The 27,790-nt window shown below is 33.5% G+C and overlaps 1 protein-coding gene across 3 annotated transcripts in view; it reads right to left on the bottom strand.

Moving 5' to 3' along the window:
- LOC119632787 (ATP-binding cassette sub-family G member 1) overlaps window positions 1-22,226 on the bottom strand; it is a 29,114-nt gene extending 6,888 nt beyond the window's left edge. Inside the window, exons 1-3 of one of the 3 annotated variants that reach the window (XM_038025878.1) lie at window positions 22,010-22,226; window positions 3,113-3,266; window positions 564-753 (exon numbers count right to left, since the gene is read on the bottom strand). In XM_038025878.1, the coding sequence (XP_037881806.1) occupies window positions 564-687 (124 nt within the window). In that variant the 5' untranslated portion in view covers window positions 688-753; window positions 3,113-3,266; window positions 22,010-22,226. Of the gene's footprint in view, window positions 1-563; window positions 754-3,112; window positions 3,267-16,159; window positions 16,463-22,009 lie in introns of those variants that run through there. The other 2 variants (XM_038025877.1, XM_038025879.1) reach the window with 2 other exon arrangements.
- Between the last annotated feature and the right edge of the window lie 5,564 nt (window positions 22,227-27,790).

Below are 27,790 nucleotides of genomic sequence, written 5' to 3'. Positions count from 1 at the left end.
TTTGAATTCATAATTAATTAGTGAATCTTTCAACGATATTATCATGATCTACATCAGTGGTACTATAACACAAATCAAATTTCTATGTATTGTAGGCAATATTCAAAATGACTTGCGCGCGATTCTTAAGCATTTTTTAAGTCGATGTACGCCGTCTTGTGTGCCCGCCTGTCGAAAATCTTTCTAGTTACTATTTCGTTCCTCTTGCAGTTTTGAAATTTATTTCAAATTAATTGATTAAGAACATTTCCCTAGTAAAACCCTATTTCGGAAAAGGATTTCTACGAAAAAAACTTTCAATTTTTGATATTTCTCAACAAAGGTTAGTGGAACATCGCGCATGCCCGTGTACGAAATGAATGAGGCAAGCTTGGTGGATGGATTGAGATTACTGTTTAGAGTTTCTTCTACAGAAAACCACGTCTAACTTTGAATTATACTCTAATTGTCAGTATTTTATAAACATGAATGGTGTATGATTCTTAAACATCGTGCTTACCCGACTATAATATTTTAACCTGATCATATGTCAAAACCACAACAGCACGTGTAAGTGGTCTTACCTTTTTGACGCTGAACTTTGACTCGATAAAAAAGATCTTGAAATTCAATATCAAAGTTTTGTCCCACATTGCTTTTAAGCATTTTACTATTTTCCTGCAATTCCAAGCCCATTTTATCCGCCATCTTCAATTTCTTTTCTCAAATTGATTAGAGTTTTGTAGGCTTTATTTAAAAATTCTCATCAAAATCCTATTGAAAGAAAGAAAAATTGAAATTTATATAAAGTTTACAAATGAAAATGCAAAAAAAAAAATGCCAAATAAATTATAATAAATAAAAATGAACACAACACACAAACTTGATCTCTCATCTTCTAGCACATATGATGTGTGGCGCGATCAAATTATTTATATTCTTGCAATGTTTGATTGCAAAAGTAAATAAAGTGGGGATTCATTCACATAAACGTATGTTTGTTTCTCCTATCATGCGCATGATTTACAATAATTTGCAACGTTATTTGCATGCTCGGCTTTATCTATGGTTAGTAAATAGAAAGATGCAAACCATTGATTATCAGAACCATACGGAAATGAACTGAAATTGAATGAAAAACATATATGAGAAGTTGAACTTCTTAGATCTCTAACAGATGGAGAAATAACAACGAATTCACAATTATATACGGACGGACAAGGTAAATGAATTTAAGAACTGTTTCTGACCTAGTGTAAGTTTTACAAACAAAATGACAAAATTAACTTATTATACCAAGCATTGGAGGATAAGTATCGCATATAAACTTTATCTAAAGTTAAAGGAATTTTTCGCATTTCTTTTATTATTTATATTTTGATACCCCCTACATTCTTATCTTTAGAATGTAAAATAATGTCGTCATATTCTTCTTAATAATTTATCCTAATGCGAATATTAAACTTTACACAAGAAAGACTAGAAAGAATTATCAACTGAAACTGTTTGCATTATTACTTCCACATCGAATATGTGGAAGTATATAACCAAAAAGCCAGTCAATCAACTCAATGAATATTTTTTTTTTAATTCGAAAACCAATACTAAGATAAAAAAAAAAACAAGTGCAGAATTTATATTCGACAATGGCCGAATTTCTTGTAACCACTATCCCTATTCAAAAAAAAAATGAAAGAAAACGAAAGTTCGTAACTCTATAATATTGGCCCAGTCAGGGGTAGCTATTGTAAGATCGACTCAAGCGTATACAAAATTCTCAAGTAATGATGAAAATCTTATATTTTTTCTTTTTTTGCTTTCGAAACAGAGTCATTTCCAGTTTACATTCTACTGTGGGCGTACCCTCAGACTGATTTGATTCATTATTATTATAATACCAGCCTGCGTGCAAAAGCTTCCAATGCTTTGCAACATTCATAGCCGATATCCTAAGGTCCCTAAATTGATTCTGAATTTGATACTGAGAAAAATATCAATACTTCAATAAGTTCGTAGGGTTAGGAGCTTTTTTTGAAATTTTATCATTCAATCGCGCTAACAATGCTACGTAATACTGACAATTGATCCTTGGTACCTTCTCCAGATAGTCGATGAATAATATACCATTCGGGTCCCAAACGCCATAACTGACTCCTTTCTACCTCGTCTAAATAGCTCCAAACAGCAGCGCGCAAAAGGGGCACACACTCCCACTTCAGCGTCCTTATGGACAAATGCTCATGCAAAATAGTAAATAGACTGCCTTTTAATATCTTAAGAGACCAGCGATCTCATGCACCTCCACTTTTCAGTTTCAAAAAGCTTCCGCACACCTTTTTAATGTTTTCTGGAACAACTGGCAAACTCGGCCAACCAAAGCGTTCCGCATCATGAGCAAATCATTTCTTTATCACTAGTCCCGGCGGAACAAAGCCCATATAACACTAATCAAGCCTTTGTTTTGCTTGAACGATGTTTTTTTTCGATTAAAAAACAATGTCTTACTAACACATTAGATTCGGATGTCGGAAGCCCTTTTAAGAATTCCAAAAGTGGCGTCCCTTAAACAGCGCTAACCTCTAAACTAGTGGCCAAGATGTCATGAAATTTTGAGATATTTTGTTCGAACGTTAGACTATACAAAAATCATACGAATTCGTCACTAACGGCGACATATACAGTGTATCGTGTGAACATATTCAGTGATTTGCTGCAAGTCTTATATGTTCCCTGAAGACTTCTCGTGGGTGTTGTTAACAACAATCGATGGTGGATGTAAAAAGTAGTGATCTCATTAATATTTATGTCCTCTTAAGCGATGGAAAATAAAATTTATTTAGATATATGTTCCTAACTTTAGATGGAGTCTACAAATTTGTCGAAAGAAAATGATTCCGACAAAGTTTTCGACAAAGTTGGCCGTTTATCCTTTTTATGTGCAAAACGTAATTAAGTTTCGCACACATTATGCGACACAAACTGCAGCTAATGTGCACAAATCTATATGCGAATGAGAGAACAATGACATCGAAGTTTCACAACGCATTTAGAAATAGACGCAATACTTGTATGACACATAATTAAAGAAAATCCTTACCTTTAAAATGATACACATATGTATTTACATACTTACGGTTATAATCTGTCAATCAATGTCATAATGTTACAAAATGCAAAAAAAGGAAAACAAATCAAGAATATTGACGTAGTAAAAAGCCAACATCACAGACTTATGCAAATAAAGTCTGAGACTAGCGGTTGATGCATACACCGCAGTAGTCTCTTAGCTAGAAAATAATAGTATAATAATCAGATGTAAATGTGTATATAAATATATTTATTCACATACAACTATACATAATTGTAAATAAACAAATTAATTGGAAACACGTTTTACTCGGTAATCGTTGCGTTCAAAGGTATTGAAGCAGCGCGCAAAGCAATGAATTGAACCTAACTCAACATAATATAAATATTTACAAAAATTTTATATCTTATAAAAAAAGGTGCTATCCCGAGTAAAGAAGATGCAACAAAGACGGCTTGAAGTGCAATAAACACAAAAGACTTGAACTTGTCTACGCCCAACACGTTCTTCAAGCATTGCTAACAAAGCGACAACGTTTAAGTTTTAATGTTTATCTCAAAAACTCTATAAAAAGAAACCAGTTAGTTATGATCATTCATTCAAAAATAGAATAAGAAGATAAACCACTTTTAAAGGAATCCAAGTAGAACTATAAGATGTACTCCAGTTGATTGTTTTGATAGATAAACTTGTTCATCTCTCTCTGTCTCTCTCTCTCGCTCTCTCTCTCTCGCTCTCTTTCTCTCTCTTTCTGCATATCGAAATGCTTAGGAAAACTTAAAGGAAAGGTACGTTCAAAATAATACATAATGAAATAAGTACATTGACAAAAATAATCCCGCACTGGCACATACGCCGTTAGCTAAGGTTTTTTTATGTTTTCTTTTTAAAGAGTAGAGCAATAAATACGAATCCAGCACCAGACAAAACATTTGTCTTCACCTTGGTAAGACCTTCATTAAAGAGATCACTTAAATTGTACAACCGCTACTTAAGTAGCGGTAACTCTAAGCCAAGTTAGATCTGTCCGTCTGTACGTCCGCCTTTCGTTTACTATGCTCTGTTACAACATACAAACTCGCACAAACTGCGAAAGGAAACTGGAACCATTTGAGTATGCTCTATATTCGTAAATGGCCACTAACACGACCCTTTCACAACCCCGCCCACTATAAACGTAAAGCTGCAACTTACAATTTGCAGTAGATATTAATTCCAAGAAACATATGAAACGTTATACTGGACCAAGGCCGATGGTTCTATATCGTAAACCTTTTCGCGTAGGGAGTGATTGGAAAAATGGTCCAATTTCATTCACTCTCAATAGACTCCGCCTTTGAGCCGAAATCTTGCCAAAGAGTCTTAAATATTGCAGGCAGGCAGCGGACGGATGGACAGACAAGCGTTATAGTCTGAAATTGATTAAAACTATTCTAAATCCCTTGGAATATGTATTATAACGATAGGTCCGGCTAAAATCACTCAGACTTCCCGTATACAACAGCATATAAGTACTCGGCGTCATAAACGGTGTATAACGTAATTAAAAGCAACCCTTCTCCTAGATAATGTATGATTTTAACTTATTACACATAAGACATACTGTGGACAAAGGCTTCGTAGAAATGTTTCCTAACTTGATCATCTAAGAAAATGTCGCCAAGATTTAAGACTTAAGATCGTGGTCGACGTCAATTTCGTTCTCACTGATCACTGAGTTAAGCTCTATGGTTTCTAAATTCCACAGTTTTCGTCGTTGTTTATCATTTTATTAATTTTTTTGTCTAATGTCTTTTGTTTTGAGTGTGTTTTTGTCAAAATTTTTCATTATGTCGTATGTCCATTAAAAAAACATGTGTACATGTATATAAATACTACCGTAAACGTCACTATTTATTTTATTGGAAAAGTCCCGTAATGTTATATATAAACAGCAACGTCTGACAAATAAAAAAAAATCAGACAATTTTATATATATGTGTATGAAACAACAAGTTTACATGCATTTCGAGAAGATAAAGTTATTCCCTTGAAAGTTCGGCCGGAATAAACCGTAAAATACAGTGACCGTCAACAGGCAAAACCAGATAATTGACGATTAAAAATGATACGCACATACATCGATTTTATGATGAAGGTCAAAATGACCTTCAACTCAGCTAGGTAGCCATGAAAAAGACAACATATAAGGAACATTTACGTTGCCATAAAGCGAATTTCGGACGCCTGCTGTATATAGCCGATTACATGTCCGCTTTATGAAGAACAACACATGAATAAACATTGCGTGTCAACGTTCTCCTTATCCACATCATATGAGCTCATTAAGGGCGCGCAAGCTTCGAACGAATTCTGTATGCGGTTTCTTAATAAATTCTTAAATTTGTAGCTAATCTAATGGATTTTTAAATTAATTAGTTAATTAATTGATTTAATGGAATTTTAAATTGAAGATTAAGCAAGAGAACTCTAACATTCGGATTATATCAAAGTTGCTGGACATTGTAACTCGTTCGCTATCGTCCGTCATATATATGTAACATATCCTACATCACATATTTGCATCAGTTTGAAAGAACGTTCATTGTACCCTCTAGGAATGCTCCAAGGAGACGGGCGGAAGATCTATTTCAATTGCTATCATATCTTGGACTGTGATAAATGTTTACGCCAAGGGACCCTAATAGAGAACGGGTTGAATACACGTAGTCGTGAAAGCCACGTATTGTAACCATATGTGATATGTGATATGTGAGTTCATCGTACAAAACGAAAAGTTCGTATGCAACTTGCATCAAATTTTATACATTATCGAAATTGGATGTGTTAAGTATTCATTCAGAACTTTTAAAATTTATACCGGCAACCAAAATGGAAAGTATCATTCGTCTATAATCGTTTCTTTCGATAATCCGTGCATGCTTTTCTTTTTTGTTATACTCTGCGTGAACGATTAAATTTACTATTCTACAATTACTGCACTACAGATTACTATAAAGTATTGTTGAACTACAAAAAACATTCCCTATCACAACCATGTTATATAACACATCCGGAAAGTAACATTCTTAGTGTAGAATAATTGCGCAGAAGCGAGTATAATACGATCACCATAAAATACTAAAAATAATAGACAGAACCCATGATAACCTAAAGCAGAGATTCTTAAGCAAACAAAAGTGTGCGGCAGTTACGTGTTTTACCCGATTTGTACTAACTCGGAGTGAGTGTGCACACAATGCATTTGCCAACATATCCAATTTACGGAATTAATCTGATGACCATAAGATGGAATTAAATTTTAAGTATAGGTGAAGGGATTCCATCCGGCGATTAACAAATAATCCAAGGCTATTACGATCACCTTTTCAGTATGAAAGACAATTGAGGTTATAGGCCGACACAATCGTCCATCCCTGTCATATGCAGAAAGACGTTACAAACAAAATATCAATTAATTATCATGAAACATCTAACGTTATAAACGAAATGATTAAATTAATACGCTTCTATGACGGCGCTTTCAGAAAGACGATGCACAAAGAATACTAAACACGTTACTTATATGTCAGTTAAATCGATTGCTGCTATAATTTTTTTTTTTTTCTCACGTATATGTGTAAAGAATGAATGAAATTGAAAGGTCTCTGAAACTACGGACACTTTTAAGATCAGACAACAGTCAATGCATGACAGCACGGAAACGTGCGCGCATACTTTAATAATAAACGTATGAAGGCAGAAATTAGCGAAAATAATTAAAGTTATTAGGAATAATATTTCTCTTATATTCAGTTGTCTTGTCGAATTTAATAAATACCTTTAATTATCTTTAATACAACGTTCCGAAGCTTCACTAAAATTAATTATTACTAAGGGTTTTAATTAATCAAAATTTTCCGACTACAACAGAAACTTTTATATCCAACAAGCAAAGACAGAGTCTGTTAATTTGTATATAATTTTATGCATTATAACATCTATGTGGTAAGTAAATGCACATGTGCACTTAAAATCTCTTTGATGAAGCTAAGCAACTGTTACGGCAAGATATATAGTAACTAGCGAAGCGAACCACATATACAAACTCTGTATTCTGCTGCGACTGAATCTATTCTAGCCCTTCATCGTTGTCCTAAAACAGACTAAAAAAAAGGGAAAACATCAATTTTCATACTCTTAAACATTGGATGGGCGTGGCCTATCTTTTTTCTTGTTTTAGAATAAAAATGGAAACACATACTGCGTGTCCTGTGTGATCTGAGACCCCGAGAAGTAAAAGCGTTCTAAATTTTTGTTGCCTTTTTATGTGGCCTGTGACCGGTTTGGAGCATTTTCGAATGCTATTGCCAGAAAGGAAGCCAACATTATCATGTTTGCAGTAACAGAAGAATGTTTACACATTACACAGGCGCACCAACGATTCAGAATCTGATGCCAATTAAGGACACTTATACTTTATGGGGTACCTGAAGCTTGGAAATATTTTGACAAAATGGACTCGGTAATGAGTGTCATAAATATATATGGAAACTATTAACACACATACGCTACAATATAAACTGAAGGAATTTATTGAGTTAACTCAAGGAGCAAAAATAATTTAGCTTCGTAATAGCAAGCAACATGGTCGTCAGAAACTTTGTAAGACGTATATTTTCTCAATCGCTGAACATTGTACATTAGTACCTTAATGTCAAAATATGATCTGATTGCATGCGTTTATATGTATTCGCACAACTATCTTGCATCGCATTGTTGAAGAAAAATTGCAAAAAAATTCTAAAAAAGCAAGAAATATTTTGCTTAATGTATGATGCAAATGCATTTACTTCGTTCAGCTTTTTATTCAATGTAAGAGTCCGCCTCAACTTAGCTGCGCTCTTAGCCATACGTTAGTGCACTTCTCTACGTCGCAAAAATTTCATTGAATCTTTTTCAAAGTCAATGCTTCATTTAAATGAAATTTAAAAGCGTGACAGCAATAGTGGCTGGCAAAGAAGAAGAAGAAAGTTCAATTTATTTATAAAATTAAAAGTGTCCATTTATTCGTCCAACTAAAATAGATGAAGCGATGATCACCACATAAATAATATTCATTTTAAAAAGATGGGACTAGCGGAAGAAATTCAAATAATGCCCAGCACCACAATAATCGAAAAAAAACTGTGATCATGACCACGGTTTCTGAGCGACTTTGTGTAGTTTCTTTGAGTTAGCATCTTTTGCGTGATATTCACTCGATTGGTCAGTTGTTTACGGGTCCTACGAATGAGTCCAGGTACCATTTTCTATAAAAACACGTTTCATAACTCGTCCTAGTAGCCGAAAATTGACCAGAAATAGTGTCTACGTTCCCCAAAAAGGCGACTCTACTGCAATTGAATATGCTGGCATCGAACTTTACACTAATGTCAAAGACAGGATTAGCAACCAAAAAAAAAAAAAAGAAATGACATTATGATTTCGTAGTACCCACACACAGTTTAAATAAAAAATTCACAATATTTTAACGCCACGGTAATATATATGTATTTATTGATTTGCATTAATATCAGCTTTCAGAGTACACTTTGTCCAGATCCGCTTTTCATGTGCACTCAACGTAAGTCTCGACATTCGTGTAACAAGAATTATGAATCGCGTTGACTATTTCCAAACGAATTTATTTGATGACAAAAAAGCAATTTTTTCTCATTGAGCAATAATATTTTTAATTAGATAATAATTTCTAATTAAATTAAGCTTTTTATTGATGTTTTAAAAAATAAGCGATTTAGATATTATTACGTCATCACATCAACTATATATTCTGCAGTGGCTCGTCTACTTACGCCACGCAGTTTAGTATTCAGGCTATTAGTCTTTTAAATCGACTGCTCGCTTGGGAACAATTTACGTTTAGAAGAAGTCTTTCCTTCCTGTCCCCCTTCGTCATCCCGCCCACACTCCATATAATTTCGTACTTTTAAGGTTCATATATAGCGACTCCCTATCCCCATCAACCGCACCTATAATACTACTTATACAATATTCTGACCATTAACACGCTTACACGTATAGAAGACACCCTAACCTTCTCATTAAAAAAGAATAAATAAATAAAATATAAATAATTACTACAATCAATAAATTTTAAAAAAGATTTTTATTCTCCACACTGAGGGGAAGTTTCTATTCTCTTACTAGTATTAGGCATTGATAATCGATAACCGAGGATGAAATTGTAAGATTATTTATCCATAGTCCTAAGTTATATTTCCCAAGTTTTTTTGTACTGCATCTTACAAATATATAAGTCAAATATTTTATTTTTCTAATATACTTAATAAATAGCACAGAAAAGTTTCAAAGGCGAAGAAATAATTCCTACTGAAAGACATATATAGTGGTATAGATTCTTCTCTTTTTTGACCAATCATCCAAGGCATGTCAACTACAAGCGCAAGGTTGCCTCGTAGCCACTATCAAGTAATGTTGGCAAAGGCGTAGCATCTGGCGAGTGAGTGCACAGCCACTAGGCTCTTGTTCTTCATTTCTTTCTGATCACCCCATTATCCGTAAAGCGTATATACCGTGAGTAACTGGTATTATTTAAAAAAAAAACACATGCAGGTATTGTGCAAATCAGGAAGAATTACAGAAAGAGAAAGCGAGAGAAAAGCAACAGTATTTGCGTATCTTCAAGTTGAAATTATGCCTTGTACATATACGACCACCAGCTAACCACTCCCACTACAAGCATCAGTAAATATTTTCAAAGCATTCTTTAGAAGAATAAATTTCGTCTGCAAGCTCTTCTTATCGTTATCCGTTAACCACTAGAAAAAAATAACTACTCATGTTCTTCTTTTCTTTTTTAGCCATAGTCTCGAAACTTTCTTTACACTACAATCAGACTTTAGTCTTGTCTTAACACATTTGAATTGGAAGTAATATGTAAAATCCACTAGAACAATATAAACATTTTTTTATTCAAATAGGAATCTAACCATTATAAAAAAGCACAAATATTATTTTATATCGAAATTTGCTCCAACACCGAATCTAATTAATTCATATAATAACCAATACCTACAAGTCGAATGATTCATGTGAATTGTTTCTCCGACAAGTATATTTTATATCGATTGGAATGATTAATATTTTACTCTATGACACACGATGCCTTAATCATTTCAATAACAAGTGTCTTGTTATGCAGAAAAGTCTTCTTTGCAGATTAAAAGATGTTTTTTTTATAAAAATATTTACGAATTCTGAATTCTGATTAAATAATAATACATACGTGCGATTTGAAATTAAATTAGGTCAAAATTATTTCAAGATAACTGAATCGTCAAAATTATACAATCACACCAAGTATTTAAATATCTAGAAGAACTTAATTCATGAATATTTAAGAGCAACTTGTTTCAATTAAATTCTGATTAAATTTAAACTTGACCTGCTTTGGAAATCAAATGTGTGTCTTTTCTTTCTGCTTTCAAACATCAATATTGACATTCTTCGAGATAGCATTTTTTGCTATTATTTTTGACATTGAGTTTCAATTCTTTTAATCAGTTACACTATGACAAAATTACGCAAGGCAGTGCGAATAGTAGGATTTCTGTTGCCATTGAACATGCACCGTAACCAGCATTCAATTTGTCATTTTTATACGCGAAGGACATTTGCAAGAAAGCTTCAGAGGACCGAGGGGCCATATTCTTGATCAGCATCAAATTCTAAGGTAATTTAAGCATGTCTGTCCGTCCGTCTGTGTGATGTCTGTTGTAAATATTCTCCTGGCCGTAAAATTGTCGCTGTCAATTTGGCAGACACATTAGCAGATTGACATTAGCAATGGGCCACAGTACCAGATAAACTGAGAACGCCTCTGGTTTTCAAAAGGAAGAGAAAATTGGTTTTTTGTTCAGTACTCATAAACCATAGCAGAAGGATCTAAAAAAAATTCAACGTATGTATTATGGGCGGTGCAGCAGCACTTGTACAGAAGTGAAAATATTCACAATGCGATATAGCGCGCAGAAGCAAGCTTTAAAAGCTTCATAAAATTTTTGGATAAATTCGGAACGCACTTAAGCACATGTCCGTTTGCCCAACTGTATAGTATTTGTGGTAAACATTCTTCCGTTCGCAAACATGAAGATATCGCCTACAAATTTGCGAAAGAATTTGAAGACGACTCAAACTTTTCGAAGGACACGCCTGCAATGACTATCTGCCCATGCAATGAAAACCAATTCAGAGAATAAATACTGAGTCGGTTTTTGAGTATTTTTGATACTTATTCCGCCTGATGTCTATATACGCATTTTTGTATTAAACTGCAGATGTGCTGATCAAAGTTCCTTTGTCCCACGGATGAAAGCTATTAAAAGTGGACTGGATCGAGCCATGTTAACGATTACATCCCATGTGTGGTATTACGAAAAAGCCATTATATGCAAGTAATGTGCAATTCTTAATATTTCTCGATCAAATACTAGAATAAAGCGATGCGCTTTGGCATAAATAAATAGGAAAAATTTGGATGAGATAACATAATTTTTTAAACCCCCGCTCATATGAACTAAAAAAGACTTTATACGACAACAAGACAGTAATTTCTACTATTCTATGATGAAAATGGGTCCAGAATAGCGACATATAAATTTACGGTCTAATATTCGGAATCATTTTCATATGAGAATTCTCACAAGACGTAACTATTTATATGACGACAATTGTTAATATTTTTTATGGAGGATAGGTGAAGAATTGTATTACGCGAAACAATGTATGATGCTTAACGGGCGTCATCGTCCGACTTTAACGTTTCAAATTGTATCTTCAGTAGGCAAGGGAAAACATTACGATCACCTTATACGCTCAATTTCTTTCAGCTATAGTTCACTTTCCTTAAGTCTCATCTTTCGTGGCCTTGACAGGGCACAAAAGATTGATAAGGGACTGCAATCGCATCAGCTACAATATGATTTATGTCTTCAATGTCCTTGCATTCGTATCAGCAACAGCTTTTTCCTTCCATAAAGATTACATTAAGCTTATGCACTCGTGTTTTATTATACTGATCTAGCTTGTCTGCCCGTCTGATTTTTTGTTCGTCTTATATCTATCCATGGCTTGTTGTCTTCAATCTACAAATCCCAATTTTTGATATACTTACGTCTTTTGGCTCAAGGACTATTGAATCGGATGACTTTCTCACCCAGCCCCCATATAAAAAAGAAATGCAGTTTCGAACTTTCAAAAATTGGATTGGATGGGGCGGCTTTTTGAATCTTCTTCCATATAACCGTTCCTAAGGAAGCTGTGTTTTCATAAAGAAAAAGAGCGTAATTTGCAATGTTTTATGGACAAAATTGGTCCACAATTTGACACTGAAAGTAAATTCACCGGGGTTACACTATATAGATCTATTTTTTGAATCTAACCCTCCTAAATGACGTCTATCATTTATTCTCATTAACGGACTCTTTAAAGTCAATTAAAGCAATATTGCTTAATACGCGCGATTTACCTATGTCGTACTTAAACTGACTTAACCTTAAATATGTCATTATGAGTCGAAAATTAATTTGTTGTTAACAATTATCAGTTGCCAAGCTTATGCATGTTTGCGATGGCTTAGGGGTTAACTCGCAATTTGGTCCTGTATCGGTTGTGGGTGTGGCTCTATACTAGTTGTGTACATGCTTTTTTTTTCCTCCTTATTTGTTTTATTGTACTTATACTAAGTTTTATTATTAATTAATTTTAAGATTTACTTAAGAGTCAATTGAACTCGACTGCCATTTTGTTTTAGTTGAGTTTCTTGTATAAGTGGAATAAATAAACGCGGGCAATTAAAAAAGGTTCTTATGAGAAATAGACTTGTATATGTCACAAAGTCCAACTTTTGATATTTTATAACGAAAATTAATTCGTAGTAGCATAGTAAAATTTACTCGTGCGAAGGGTGGGGTCACTTACATCTATTTTTTAAAACCTCATCGTGTAGAGGCGTTTCTCATAAAAGGTAAGCTGCTAAGCGGTAAGCGCAAAATTTGTAGTTTTTTTTATGACAAGAACAGGTGAAAAATGCTTTATATGAAAATAATTTGTAATGTTTGGTGTTTATCACGAATATAAGAGTGTTGAGCGAAGGGTATTGAATGGCAGGCCTAGCGCGACTATAACGTTTCACTTGTTTATATTGTCTTTTCCACTACGACTACTTTCAAATGGATTTTTCTAGCATTAACGTATTCCTATATAGTTATCATACGTGTTTTTGTCCTTGAGAATAAAGCATCTGACGTTGAACAGTAATTGCCCTCTCATTATTATTACATCTATATTTGAACGTAAGAAATAAATATTTATATCATGAATTTGCAAATTAATATTAATCAAAATCAGTTCAGACGAATTTTGATAAATACATTTACTCTTAATTACTACATGCTTGTACCATCAAATCGATTATCATTTTCAATTATCACTCTTGCGCTTAGCGCAACCATTGACTTCATTGCTCTGCATAGTACATCTATAGGAATATTTTTTTAAGGCTTTTACTATACCCTACCAGCCGTGTGTGGTGCATCACTTTAAATTGCTCTGTCTATAGATACCTACCTAAATGTCAATCTAGCCGATACCTATGTAAGCGCTTGTGACATTTTATCTCACGGATGCTCGATAAGAAAAAAATTTTCCACTGTTTATATTTCTAATTTTCGGTAACTTTTGGTGAACATTTTTGGACTACCAAGGTCTATTATTTACGCTGATTCATCACATAAAAGTTCTCATGAAAAGTAAGTAAAAGTAAATAAGTAAGACAACAAAAGTGATTTTATATATAATATAAAGATAGATGTTAGGCGAAGCACTATGCAATACTGTTAGTCGGAATATAACAGGAAGTTGTTTTTATTTTTTTAAATTGTTTTTGCAAAGAAAGCATATAAACAGACGCTCAACAGTTACGTTTTGTAAATATGAAGAGATTTAGTTGAACTCCTCTCCTTATCTCTTTCCTCCTCTCCCTCGCTTCTTCCTGACCATCACCATACTACATGCATGAGGACATCCCTAGAGTGATTGGTCATATTAAAAAGAAAAACGAAAAGACTATGAAAGAAAGAATGGTATAAAATATTTCCGCCATATTTAACTGTTCCACTTTCCAAAGATAAGGCACATTAATCAAACTTGTATGTAATTGAAAATAAAACTTCAATTAATACTTCAAATAAGAGCAAAAGATTAACTTAATAATAACGTTAGCACAAGACAAAAGCTACTGACGTCTAGTCTGGGCTTAATACTACAGGCAAGCACTGTTTAATTGAAGAAAAATGTCTGATTACATATTTTTGTACAATGCTTGAATCGATTGCGCTTGATCAGGAAACCTTTCAAAAAAGCCAGTACTTTTCGTTTTCCTTTTTATACCCTACACCACTCGAGGTGCAATGATAAGTTAAGTTGGTGCGGATGTATGCAACACCCAGAATGGCTTGAGATAGATTCACGTTTTATTGTATCTCTTTTTTGCTTGTCTGTCTCTCTGTCCGCGGATTTGCCCTGTTTTTTCGCGGTCAACCTACAGGAGATATGTTGATAACATTTGATGCAATGTCGGGTTTTGACCCAAGCTCGAACTCTATCGAAAATAGTTCGGGTCTAACCACCTTTTCGACCACCTACCCTATAAAGCTTAATATGAACAACCGCAATGTCACGTAGGGCATCGCATCGTTAGCCGTGGCCAACTACAGTATTTTTAATTGTTTTCTTTTATTTTATTATATCTTATTTTCTTTTATTCCTTTATTGTATTTTAATATATTGTAATTCATTTTATTGTGCACCTGTTTGAAGCATTGTTCTGCATTTAAATCGGAAAAGTTTGTGTCCTTCTCCATCATAAAGTTTGTTCACAAAAATCTTAGATAGTAAAGTTTGCAATCCTCATTTGAGTCATTACCCACACTAACACTTCAAGTTGAGAAAGTAACTTAATTATCTATCGTTCTCCTTTATTCAACGTTTACTCAAAAATGTTTTCTTATGTAGTTATTTGAGTTTTTAGAAAAAATATATAAATATTTCGATAAAAATAAAAAGAAGAAAAGAAATATGCTGAACAACAACAAAGAAACTTTTTGAATATCTCAACAATGCTGTTAATCGGTCTCACAATTGAATTATGTTTAAATTGGCTTAAAACGCATAAACGTATCCGCTTTGAATGATGATTTTTTTTTTGATAAGCAATTAAGAGAATATAAAGGAAACTTTTTTTTAAATAAGTATATCCCCCCCCTTTCTCTGCCTTTCGCTCTTTTCCATAATGCATGTGACACCCAAAACGAAGCTTCGGAAAGAGTGTAATTATACTCGATCAGCGCAAAATTCTGAGCGTGAATTGATTTATTCATGTCTGTCCATCTGTCTATGCGTGTAGTGTTTTCTTAATATCGAAGCTTCGGAAAGAGTGTAATTATACTCGATCAGCGCAAAATTCTGAGCGTGAATTGATTTATTCATGTCTGTCCATCTGTCTATGCGTGTGGTGTTTTCTTAATAATACCAGCGATATGTGGATCAAATAAAAGGGCTTGGACAGTAGAATGCGACAAACTAAGTGTGTTAGTTCTAAACTAATTGTGGTGGACGTCAGGACATGGTAGATTAATTTTTCTTAACATAAATTTTTCACTTTTTTATGAAAATAAATAAAAGCGTGGGGTGCCAAAGATTTTAAGGTTGGTGGGCAAGCGAGATTCGCCCCCGGTCGAACATAACTTTCCTACTTGTTTCTTTTTATTATTAATTTTATAACATGTGTGAAGGCACGCAGAATTTATTAGCACTAGCCAAGTAAGAAATACAGAAGAAAAAAACTAAAAATAATAATAAAAAAATTTTATATTCCTTTTAATAACTTGACTTGTTACACAGCCCGCACTACCCATCGCATGACTATTCTACGTACTCACGTACAATTCATTATATAATAGTGCAGATATGTTTGTATGTCTTTTTGGTATTGTTTTTGTGCTTTTTTTTTCGTTTTTCTAATAGACGTACGTTTTTTAGTAAACTCGCGTTGTAATAATTTCCTTGAACTTGTTGCGCCGCTAAGGCTACAAAAAGCACTAAAGCCAACAAACTGCTGACCACCAAAACTGAAAAACTGGTAAAGAGAGCGCATGTTCATGTATATGTTTGTTTTTTATTTTATTTATTTTTATTTTATTTTTTTTTGCTTATTTAAGCGCAATATATGCAATCTAAATAATGAAATGACTAAGAAGCGAAGAGAAGCATGATTAAATGCACATGTAAACAAAAACAAAACAATTGCGAAATATTGTAGAAAAGGAAAAAAAAAAAAAAAGGAGAAACATGTTTGAAATTACATTTTTGTTTATACAATAAAAGCATTTAAATTTAAAATGAACTCAAAAAATATGAATATTCACGATGTTGTTTGTAAAAGGTGTGTTTTTTTTTTTTTTTTGAAAGCGTAATCAATTTTCCGAGATTGCTGTTATTACTGTAATATTACTAATTATTATCAAATTGCCTTCAAGTCTTTATAAGAGCGACGTTTCAATCGTTTGAGAGACCGGATATCGAGATGAAAATTTTTCCCGTAAGTTATGTCAAACCGTAAACTAACTTGCTCCGCAGTTACTCTTTCAATTTAATAGAAATTGCTGTCAGTTGCAGACCTGCGAGTACTAAAGTAACTGTTCACTTGAAAATTTGAAAAATGCAAAGAAAACATTGCACAGCTTATGCAGCCCATACGAGATGCAATAATTATCCAGAGTTGCCATTATTAGCTATGGGAGAATATTTCCAATAAAAAAAAATACATAAACAATTAATATTAAATACATCCACTTCTGATTAACGTAAACAATCAAGCTTATAGCAAAATCTTAATTACGTTTTTTATATCCATATTTAAAAAGAGCTGGGCGGATTCTATACCCTTTAATAAAAAATCGTTTAATATAATTGCATATTAGTTATTATTGCCACCATTAAATATACGACGTGCTTGCAAAAATTTTGATAGGCGTCTTCTGCAGCCGAAAGTTATAAAGAAATTCGATGAACTTGACCTTTCTCTACCTAAACTTAACGTTTTCAATTTTAGTGCAATTGAGATATTCCGCGTATGCTGGCGCTAATCGCACGGAGCGCCCAATAATGCATTTTCAACCTTTATTACTTTTGTTGTTGATTAGAAGAAGTCTGCCGCCAAACCTGTTCAAAAGCGTATGGCAATGCCGCTTCATTATACTCAATTGTCGGGTTTGGCTTTAAAAGTGGTGATACGAGTTGACTGAAAATGCCATTTTTTGGCCACTTGTTGCAAGAGTTGTCGCCGATACAGTGTTGCAGCTCGAATGGGAAGTTCTGCCACACCCAGAAATAGTGCCCTCCCATCACTAGTTTTTTAGATCGATGCAGTGTGGATTGGCTGGCAAGCAGTTCCACAAAGTTAAAGAAGTGCGAAATTAGGTCGATCGCTGCCAAACCAATATCATTCATCCAACGCGGTATCATTCAGTAGAAAATGATGAAAAACATTTTGACCCATACATATTACACCAATTTTTCTCAATAAATGCCTTTTTCAAGTGAAAATATGATCAAAATACATGCAAGCACCGAACGTTCATAGTGTTATTAAACATTGTTATAAATTATGATCATAGTGAACTCGCTAGGGTTTATTTTTCCCTTAGCTATTTCCCCCATTTCATTCATTAGAATTCCCGAATTCGCAGAAGTTATTAAATAAACTAAACTATACTGTGAGGTGGAAATGCCCTCTTGCGAATTTACGCATTTATCCGACTCCTTTTGAGGTTAGGTTCATACAACTAAATTGCCACTTTTAGGTTAAGCCGGTCACGGTTTATTTACAATTCAATGAGAAATTGTTTACAGGAACTTACATTTACAATGCTTCTTCTGATCTCATCTGTTCGGATATTACGACTCAGCTCCCTTGTTTCACCTCAACTTTATCCTCCGTAATCATTCTCCTTATACCCCCCTTTTACGAACAATCTTTCAATAACTAATTTCCCTTTGACATCCTCATATTGTTTTTAACCCGCGCGAATGTGCACTTGGCTCTTTCCTCTCTGGGGAATTTATTATTTGGGAAAATCAATTAGTTGGAATGAACGGGATTTGGAATTTCCGTAACAATGATATATAGATCCAGAGTCTTCTACAGTATTTGATACGAGAAGAGTATTTTATTATTAGTATTTGATATGTTTTAGAATCTTCGCAAAACAGTTCACGCGATTGCGCCGTTTTTTTAAGCAAAGCCCGACTGCAATAAGCCGATGAGATGATATTTCACCGCGACAGTACGCAGTCCTTTATTCCAAACCTTCCAAGTAAACTTTAGCAACGCTGAACTGAATTACGTTACTCCACCTATTATATTGGGTAGACATTGTTGCCTTTGATTACCAGGTCTTTTAATCGGTGTCCTATCAATGATCTACGTATCCGATCAGAATTGACCTTCTTGCCATAAAATGATTCAATTGATAGATAATCCCAAGAGAGAGGCGATTCTTTCACGGCGAAATTCTAACCAGAAAGGCAGCAAGACAGTGAAACTGATGGACAATATCCATCTAATAGCACATTTTTTGCAACAAAAGCCCATTTTTACGTAATAAAAAAAACTCCTCAAAATTAATGAACATACCTAATACCAACAACAATAATAAAATAGTTTTTCGTACTTTTTTTATCAACAAAAAAAAAAATCCTTCAAATTCTAATAAAAACAAGCAAAACCACTATAGCAGATCACGGCTCATCGTTAAATACTCTACACCACCCTGCAGTTATTTATGTGACGCCACAGAAATGAGGCGAACGAGTCGAAAAAGTGCTCCGATTGGAATCATATTCAATAATGTTCACCTTTGGGCCAAAGCACGTCAATATGCCAAAGTCGATCAAAATATCTCAAGAATTGACGCCTGTAGATTGAACGAAAGAAAACAAGACAGCCAGACGGACAAATAAGCTTTCGGATTCAGAAAATGATTGTAATTCAGGAAGTCATCTGTATCTGAAGTCCTTCTGTGTGTCACACACATTCCGACTAACTTGCATCACAACTAGTATAGGGTATAACAAATTAAAATCACGTGAAATTAGGTATAGTGACATGATATTCAGTTGACACAATTGAAATGAAACAATAATATACATTCACGGGTAACGCTTTTATTTCATATAATTCTTTATACATTTCATATTTTAAATTCGCTTCTTCACCTTATCTTACTACACTAATTTTATTGACCCTCTGCTCAATTACTACATTGAATGCTAATTTATTGTCGCAATCTTCAAAAGTATTTATCGTCTTAACTTGTCCGCGCAAAAAAAATTCATTGATTAATTCGTGTTTTGTGTTCTGCTGAAAAATTTTGAAAACAATACAAAAGATTTTTCCGGCCTGAAAGGCATACCAGCCATGTTAACCGGCACTCAACAGATTGCATCAGGTATGTCCTTCACATAAACTAGTATTGATTTTATTAAATTATTTTACATATAATTAAAAAATAATAAAAATTCACACGATACGTTTTTCTTTACCTTTGCACTCTTATAAAACAAATCATATATAACGATATATATATGTACACATTTGCATGCATATCAGTATTAACGATCAATAACGCACAAATGCAATGCCAGTGCAATGGCAATTATTGTGTTTACAAAAAAAAAGTCAATGGGAGAGGGAGGGAACCCTGCAATGTGTAATAATAACGGAAAATTATTGCAAATGCAAGTCAAAACCTCATGAAAAAAAAAGCTCAAGACAAACGACAATTTCTGATGTTTGTTGTAAAATGATATTTTTTTTTTTTGGAAGCGATGATAGTTTGTTTACTTTCGTGTAATTGATTCTAATTTCTAGGCTTCATATTGATGCTTGTAGACACGAAATAAATTCACCTTATTTTTTTGATCACAACTAGTGGTTTTGTGGTTAGCAGGCCAGGCATATGAATATACCAATATTTAATGTTTGTTTTTCTTCCTACGCTTTCGTTACTCTTCTTATTTGAAAAATGATTGCATGTAAACCCACCGTATTAAGGGTACATTAAGTATGTGTGGATGCCTATAACATGCTGAAGAACTTAAGAGCGTATCACTTTTTATAGCAGCCCACGGTCCAGAATCATTTTTTAAAACGACTTACGTATGTCTTGACATTTGCTGTTCGTCTCTTTGCTGTTTGGGTCAAGCGTGCGAATTGCAATTTTTGACATATGTTGATGAAATTTGATACACTGACTCCACTGGCACTTCGCATAAATATTGGATGTTCTTGCACGCAGGTTGGTATTGAAAATGGGGCAAATCGATCGACGAAGACGCCCACAGAACCACGTAAACTAAGAACACCTCTGTTTTTCAAAAGCAATAAAAAGTTGGTTTTTTGCGCATTACTCATAAACTACAGCAGATAAATATGCAAAAGTTTGAGCACATATTCTAGGGGCAATGCTGTCGTACTTGAAAAAATAGTGGAAGAAATTAATTAATTAATATTAATTAATTAATGTAAAAAGTATCAAAGCCGGATTTTTTTTTCATTGCCTCTTTAACGCGCGCAAACAAGCGTCAAAAACACAATTGAGCATATAACTTTGTGGCCAGTTTCAAATTTTGAATGCACCTACGCATGTCCCTCTGTTCCTCTATCCATCTGCCTGTCTGTTATTTCGTCCATTGGTGCATATACCCAACTTTCGTAAACTTTCTCCCATTCGCAAAGAAGGGCACATCGTTTAGAATCTTGCAAAGAAATTTGAAAATGGTCCAAATAGATCAAAGAAGGCGCCTACACTTACTACAGATGTTTACAACCAAAACTGAGAATACTTTTGCTTTCCGTGTCTCCCGGTCGTGGCCGATAATTAACATCAGATGAACGACATAAATTTATTCTACAAAAATATAAATAGTGAACCTCGCCCTCCAATTATTATACAGCATGCAAACTTATATATATCCTTTTTTCAATCTTTTACAGGATAACGGTGCTGGGTATAAAAGACTTGCTTGCAGCCGAATCCAATTATTTTAATTGTTATTGGAATGCTTTTTATCCTTGACGAAGCTTTGGTCTTAAACTTAAATGCAGTTTGGAATTTTGGGTGATTCTGCGACCAATACGAAAAGGTTAGCGGAAACATTCACAAGTAAAAAAGTCTTTGTAGAATTATTTATTTAAGGTAGCAAAGTTTATGAAAGTTTATTATGTATTTTCAGTTTTGAATAGAAATCAATGACATATTAAAGCACAATTAAAAAAACAAAAACTATTCCGTGTTACACGACGCAAGAGAGACTTCTAAGATCCTTATCAGAGAATATCGGAGAGGTCACGTATTCTTTGATATCCTGCTGTGATGTTCTTCATTAAAAAAAAAAAAAACGAAATTACGTAGTCAAAGAAATAAATTTATAAACTATTTCTAAAACTTTATACATTTGCAAGCTCGCTTCTTGGGCTTCTTCTTATTGATATGATTCTAATGTAAAATTATCGCGTAATAGTGTATGTAAGAGTAAATAGAAAGAAAAATGTAAACATATTTGCATAGACAAATTGTAAAATATATTTCCGCCAAGACAAGTAATAAATTTATAAAAATTATTTAATGAAATATGCGATGCACATACAAACACAAACAAATTGATAAAATTCTTAATATTTTCAAAAAAGAAAATTGATCAATATATTCATATATCATTATGACAATTGAAAGCGTAAGAAAAACATTTTACTAAATATTTACTGATAAGAACTCTGCTCTAGTTCTTAGTCACACAAATAGAAGCCTCAAGACTTACACTAATGGATATTTATTTGCCTGCTTTTGCTTAGGTGCACACTATCGTAGATATAACTTAAAGAATTTTGTATTTTTGTTTTCTTTTTTTTTTTTCTAAAAAATTTCACACTGAGTTTAGTTTAAAAGAATACCAATAGTAACAAATTGTGTAAAATTAATTAATTAATTCTTTAGGTTTGGTTGATTATTCTTTTCTTTTTTTTTCTTTTTTTTTTGCTTAATAATTTGTCTCCTTTTTATTATTACAAATTGAAAACACATGCAAAAATGGTATACAATTGTTTTATTATAATTTTTGTTTAATTTTTTCTTCTTTTTTTTTTTGAAATTTATTTTATTCTTATTTATTTATTATTTTCAGAACTGTTCGAGTCGATATATTTCAGGAGACTGTTTCAAAAGTCATTAAACGGCTCTAACTTATGTTGCTTTCAAAGCACAATTTTCTCTCCACACTTTTGCAATTCGAACGGGAGAGAACTATTCATTTTATATTATATGTTATATCAGATTCTTGAGAGGGTCGTAAACGCATAAGACCTTTTGCGGCATGTAAAGTTGATTGAAAGGTTGATTTTTTTGTTCACTTAACCATTAGCATTAAGTTGACTTGAGCTCCTCTTGTAGAACACCATATGACGAGAAGGCAATATCATATATATCATCTTGTGTTTAAGCGGTCATATTCCCATAGCTCCTTAATGTCAGTCAATCACTCATTTCGGTTTACACGAAGAGAGCGAACTATGAATTGTTACACATATGCACATATATAGAAATGCTTTGTAAAGAATGATAATATGACTGTTGCCGCAACTTCTACAATCATTCAATAACGTGATGAATTAATGGTGAAAACTTTAAATATAGCTTTTAAAATTAAAATATAATTTATTTTGCCTATAACGGATATTCATTTATACATATATATATATGTGTGATATATATACACATATATATACATTTATATACATATGTATATAAATTTACATATACATATATATATAAATATGTATATACCTTTATATACACATATTTCCATACATACAAATGTTTAACTTTTTATATTTTCTATATAATTTACAATTTTTTATTTATAATATACAAGCAACAAATTAAACAATAAGTTCTTTCGCACAACTACGTTCACCTTACATGTGTTTTTGTTCAGGACCTTCCAAAGAAACGGCTGAATTAAACCGTAAAATTTTGAAATGTATAGCGGGGGTCTAAGTTGATGATGTGCACAAAAAGAAGAAAGAACGTTTAACGATAATCAATAGATTTTAAAAGACAATGGCACCAATTGGAACAACTAGTTAAACAAATGTCTCTGGTGTTTAACGTGGACAGACTATAGTGAGGCCTTAATCCTCGAAAACGTAAGCTCAGCGCGTCGTGGCTAATAGTTCACGGGTAACAGCACACACGTTACCGCGAGCGAAATTAAGTCCCCGACCACCAGACGGAGATACGTATATGGAGAAGTTATCTATCTAGCTCTACCCCTCTATGAGTAAGACGTCTGTTTGAAATGCAACACCACAAGGGGCGAAAGCTCTTCCCATACACGCCACTTTGTTGAACAATCGACGAACTGCCGACAGAACTTGGATCTCCTCACAGATCCGAAATTGGTTTTCGAAATGCTGTGTTTCTGATCAACTGTGGTCGAATGACGCAGAAACACAAATTGTGGTCATTTTGTTTCACACAGTTTATTCCTATTTTATAAACACTCTGGCATGTTGAAGAACTTATGTAATTTCAAACAATAAGAGATGAAAAAACGGACACCTTCCATTCAATCTATATGTATTTTAGTAACAGCGGACACCAGCTGTTTGTGTGGGACAAGTGTATATGTGGATGTACGCAACACCTAGAAGGAAATGTGGGAAGTCCACGTTTTGTTATACCGGTCGATTCAGAAAACGACTTTTTCCGGCTTCACTGTCGGAACTGTGTGTCCGCCTGTCCACCTGTCCGTTTGTTTACTTTATGTTCTTGTGTTCAACTAACAGATCGCAAAACTTCGAAATATTTTAATCAAACATTGTACGTCGACAGGCTTTGGCCCAAGGACGAATACTAATGAAAATAGCCTTATGAATAAAGACTTATTTTGAAAGGTCATTATATGAATATGTGTATTAAACAAGATGATGTCGTTTATTGAATGATGGACCTCGTACCGCTACATTATTTTCACTTGTTAGATGTAAATATTTATTGGCAAGGAACTGAAAAGCATTCTTATAATTGATAAAACCTCTTCATTAAATATTTCACTGCATTGCATATTACAAGGCCAGACTGCTAGAGCTCAACTGATAACTTCAAGATTGATTTCAATTGGTTAAGCATTTAAAACTCGTTTCCTGTCAACGTGATCTAATACCTCTTTGTCACTAACCAATTACTTTCGGTTAAATTAAAATCAATATAATTAAATCTACTATTACTACTCGCAACATTGTATCTTCTACAAACATTTACAACATTGTATTGCTAACGATAATAAACTAAACGCGCGAACCTGAATATCTGTAGCGAGAATCTTCTAGAATGAGATAATAAACGGAATAAAACAAAATTATTATGACTTTTATCCTGCGTAATAAGTAACAGCGTTCAGTAGACACATAAGTCTATGTTACTTAAAAATAATTGTAATTGATCAGAAATTGTATCGATTTTATCCATTAAAGGTTTCATAGATAGGAAGGATTAACTCAGAACTCTGCGCTTCGTTGATATAAGAACTTAGTTAACAAATCACGTTCCCTTGATTGTGAAAGTAGAACAGACTAATTACTATTCTATATATATATATCGAAACGATTAAATCAACAATGATTAAAGACAAGCAAGATAGTTATATGACCTGTATTGCAGACGACCGGACGTTGTCATGAAGCAAAGTCACCTTTCGAGCTCGTTTTTTTAAACGAAATTACGCAAACGGTTTCCCAACTGTTGCATAGCTGTGTGCATGTTCACTCCAACTTAGTGCTAAATCAATCATTTCCGGTTGAATATTTATCCAAATTAAAAAGAATTTCCACTATAAGATCCCTTGCTCAATAAAATAGAGGAGAGGCTAAAAAGTTCCAGCCGATGCAGTCGAGATATTGGTGCCGGGCCAACCAGTGCCAGAAGTGGAGCAAAAGCTTCTGAAAAGAGCTCCATTTCTCAGGAAAGGTTTTGTTCCTCTTATAACATATTAGTTGTACAAATACTTTGCGTGATGCCCCTCATCCTTTCATGATGGGTATTAAAACAACTTGTACAATGTCTAACTATGCATATAGTATTTAGCATTTTCGCGAAGATCACACATTGGAAAACCTATTTGCATGAAGTATTGCAGGCAAAATATTGTTTAAAATTGTCGCTTCTGACTTTTCTACTCACACGCGATGATAGATTGACAGCCTGGCTGTCACAGTGTCAAGAATAATTGTTTCGAATTAATGTTAAAATGAATGAAATGCAAATTAAATTATGATAATGTTGTCTATTTTGATCGAAATTAATTGCAATAAAAGCGAATGTTACTCTAAGTGGAACCTTTGCCAAGCTATTCATAATTTATGGCAAAATTATTAAATATTGTCGCCTCAAGTGATGACAATAAAGAAAATTTGACTTCAGCCTCTTACGGTGCTTTGGTCTAATTTCTCTCCCAGATGCCTGACTAATTTTGCAGGAAGCTCGACGTTTATCATTTTCTTTTTGTTTGGCATGAACAACGCTATCATTCATTCAATCAGCTTTAAGCCGCCACTCCATCTATCTGGCTTCCTAAACGAACCAATCTGCGATAACATTCAAAAACATTTAATATTCTTCTCCGCGTACCTGCTTTTCGCCCGTCTGTTGAAATCGTGATTACGGGACTCCAAAACCTTATTTAGAGAAACAAATTTGTTCTTGAATTTCCTCAGACAGACAGAATAAATCGATTCAAAAAGCTATTCTAAATTGATCGGTGTAGTGAAAACGGGTCCATCCCATCTCCTTGTGGCCGTTGCATACATTCGCATAACTTATTATGCACTTGCACTACAAGAAGTGTAGGGTGCACTCAGAAAAAATCAGTTTATGTTTTAGTCCATAAACAACATTTTACAATTTTTTATTTAGATCTTATTGAGAGTAAGTAAACACTGTCTTAGTGTCAGGCCTACTACTAGGAATCGCAGTTTGAAAGAAACTTTTTTCTCGAACTAAAGGTAAGCAATAAAAATAACTCCTAAGCTCGTCAAAAAAGATGAATTATTTTTCAAGCATGAACGATGAAGCATTGTTTTCCTTCCTTATAATATATAATAGGGAATAAGAACATTGTTGCTGCAACTGAGATCGACAACGAGACGTAAACGTAGATACAGTGAGACAAATGCAAAGCGTAGAGGTGATGTACGTAAGCCAGGACGTTTTTGAATTCAAACTGAAAAGCAATCGCACTTTTTCCTAAGTTTTTCTATGAAAACGCCTTTGCTTTGTGATTGCCGCGCATTCGAAAGAAAAAATGAGATGAGTGATGTAAAGAAAGAATAAAATACAATTTTGTTTGCATTTTTCTTTTCATTTTTTTTCGATCGAGTCAAAATACTTCCTGTTGCTGTTTATATGTCTGTTCCGTAAGATTTTCGTTTCAAATCACTGATAGCGTTTCTATAAAATTAATTAGTTAATTAGTCATCAAATTGATGTTCAATCTATTGAAATTTATAGACCTAAGTCTAAAGGATGCCTTAGGTAATAAAAGAAACATTATTATCAAAAGAACGAGCAGCAGCATTGTAGCAAGACATAACAATTTTGTGCATTCATTTGTAGTATGCATGCCTTCAATCAATTATCTCGTTTAGTTTCAGTTCAACTCCAAAGGTTAAAAGTTCGACCGATCCGCCTGAAAAAACGGCCAACAACTAAAGCTATAACAGCCATAAGTAACAATTTCAATCTATTTTTGTAGTTTCTTACTAACGCTGTAAACTAATGGAAATCTCTTCCAGATAATATCGCGAACTCTGTTTACTAAAGGTTAGCAAAAAAAAACTTTTCTCACCAATGCATGAACGAAACAACTCAAGTTATTTATTTTACTTCACACTAAATCAAATACTTTGTAAAATTAGTGTCGTTGTCTCATTTAATGGAACCCTAATCTAGAGGTTTATAGTATTATCGCTCACATTTAACCCTCTAATAATTAAATATATTGTTCCATTAGTAAAACATTGTACATTTTGTAATATTTAGCATAATAACAATTTCATAATGTCATCATTATACGTTGATTAGATTGGTTTAAATCAACTATGTAGTAATAAATACGTGAGATTGAAAACGCAAAATATATGCAACACATAAAGCGAAATACACAACGCCTGCTTCATGCGTGTGTATTTAAATGCAGATGAGCATACAGCTTGCGTTAGGTTGCGCCCGAACACAAACTGTTGACATATTTTCAAAATTTCCGCGTACGTTGTTTTCGACAGTCAAACCAGCGTTGTATTTATGAAACCAAAATAAAATCGTGGGGTGCAATACAGAAACACAATACTACTTTAGGGAAAATTAAAAAAAAAGCTTAAAAGAGCTAAGCTACTCCTATCAATTTCTATACAGAAAAATACAATTTTTTCGATTTATTTAGTGTAAAATTATTTTGCTTCAAAAAAGTCATCCTTCAAAGAATTTTTCCGCTTTAGTAATTTTGCACTTAATTAAGGGTTATTTTAAAAAACGCTAGCCATGTGAT

This window comes from Glossina fuscipes, unplaced genomic scaffold, assembly GCF_014805625.2.
Source record: "Glossina fuscipes isolate IAEA_lab_2018 unplaced genomic scaffold, Yale_Gfus_2 2, whole genome shotgun sequence".
In the NCBI taxonomy this organism is placed as follows: domain Eukaryota; kingdom Metazoa; phylum Arthropoda; class Insecta; order Diptera; family Glossinidae; genus Glossina; species Glossina fuscipes.
This window is presented reverse-complemented; position numbering and strand designations above follow the sequence as displayed.